General features: G+C 61.9%; 1 protein-coding gene across 1 annotated transcript in view; it reads right to left on the bottom strand.

Moving 5' to 3' along the window:
• Positions 1-1,105, bottom strand: part of ELMOD3 (ELMO domain containing 3) — a 16,898-nt gene extending 15,793 nt beyond the window's left edge. The window contains exon 1 of the mRNA XM_035889429.1: positions 1,064-1,105. Coding sequence (XP_035745322.1) covers positions 1,064-1,105 — 42 coding nt within the window. The remainder of the gene's footprint in view (positions 1-1,063) is intronic.
• Between the last annotated feature and the right edge of the window lie 340 nt (positions 1,106-1,445).

Below are 1,445 nucleotides of genomic sequence, written 5' to 3'. Positions count from 1 at the left end.
GGGGGGGGAGGGTGTCAGGGCGGGAGGGAGGCGGCCGGGAGTGCGGGGACCAGTGCCCGGACCAGGGACCAGCGCCAGCTCCCAGCGCCCAGTGCCTGGTGCCTGTCTCCAGTGCCAGCTCCCAGTGCCCAGTACAAACTCCCAGTCCTTGGTACCAGTGTCCAGTACGAGCTCAGAGCCCCCAGTGCCAGCTCCCAGTGCCTGGTACCAGTGCCCAGTACCAGCTCCCAGTGCCCAGTACCAGCTCCCAGTGCCTGATGCCTGTGCCCAGTGCCTTGTACCAGTGCCAAACACCACTTCCCAGTGCCAGCTCTCAGTAATTGGAACCAACTCCCATTGTCAGCTCCCAGCGCCAGCCAACAATTCCCAGTGCCTGATGCCAGTTCCCAGTGCTCTGTACCAGCTCCCAGTGCTCTGTACCAGCTCCCAATGCCAACTTCCAGTTCCTAACACCAGCTCCCAGTGCCCAGTGCCATGTCTTGGTGCCCAATGTCATCTCCCAGTGCCCCATGCCAGCTCCCAGTGCCAGCTCCTAGTTCCCAACACCAGCTCCCAGTACTCAGTGCCAGCTCCCAGTGCCCAGTACCAGCTCCCAGTCCCCAATAACAGCTCCCAGTGCCCAGTGCCAGCTGCCAGTGCCAGATCCCAGTGACTGGTCCCAGTGTCCAGTACCAGCTCCCAGTGCCTGGTACCAGTGTCCAGTACCAGCTCTCAGCACCCTGTACCGCTTCCCAGTGACCGGTAACTGTGTCTGGTCCTAGGTCCCAGTACCCAACAGCAGCTCCCAGTGTCTGGTACCAGTGTCCTGGACCAGCTCCCAGTGCCCAGTACCACCTTCTAGTGCCTGATACCAGTGCCAACCATTAGCTCCCAGTTCCTGGTGCCAGTGCCAAATGCCAGCTCCCAGTGTCAGCTCCCAGTGCCAAACAACAGTTCCCAGTGCCAAGTGTCATCTCCCAGTGTTCTGTACCAGCTCCCAGTGCCAACTTCCAGTTCCTAACACCAGCTCCCAGTGCCCAGTGCCATGTCCTAATGCCAGCTCCCAATTCTCCAAATCAGTCACCAATATCAGGTCCCAGTGCCCTGGGTTATCTCCCAGTGTCATCCTCAAGTGCTCTGTGCCAGTTCCCAGTGCCTGGTACCAGTGCCCTGTGTGCAGTGCCCAGTGCCATCTTCCAGTGCCAGCTCCCAATGCCAGGTACCAGTGCCCAGTGTCATCTTCCAGTCCCAGCTCCCAGTTGCCCTGTACCAGCTCCCAGTGCCCTCTCCCAGTGCCCAGTGCCATCTCCCAGTACTCTGTGCCAGCTCCCAGTGCCCAGTGCCATCTGCCAGTACTCTGTGCCAGCTCCCAGTGCCCGGTGCCATCTCCCAGTACTCAGTGCCAGCGGCCCCCCCGCCCCTCGGCGAGGCGGAGCGGGGCGGAGCGGAGCGGGGCTCGGGCCCCC

Source organism: Egretta garzetta, unplaced genomic scaffold, assembly GCF_000687185.1.
Source record: "Egretta garzetta isolate BGI_Z169 unplaced genomic scaffold, ASM68718v1 scaffold1162, whole genome shotgun sequence".
In the NCBI taxonomy this organism is placed as follows: Eukaryota; Metazoa; Chordata; class Aves; order Pelecaniformes; family Ardeidae; genus Egretta; species Egretta garzetta.
The sequence above is the reverse complement of the archived record's forward strand: the minus strand, read 5'-3'. Positions and strand labels throughout refer to the sequence as shown.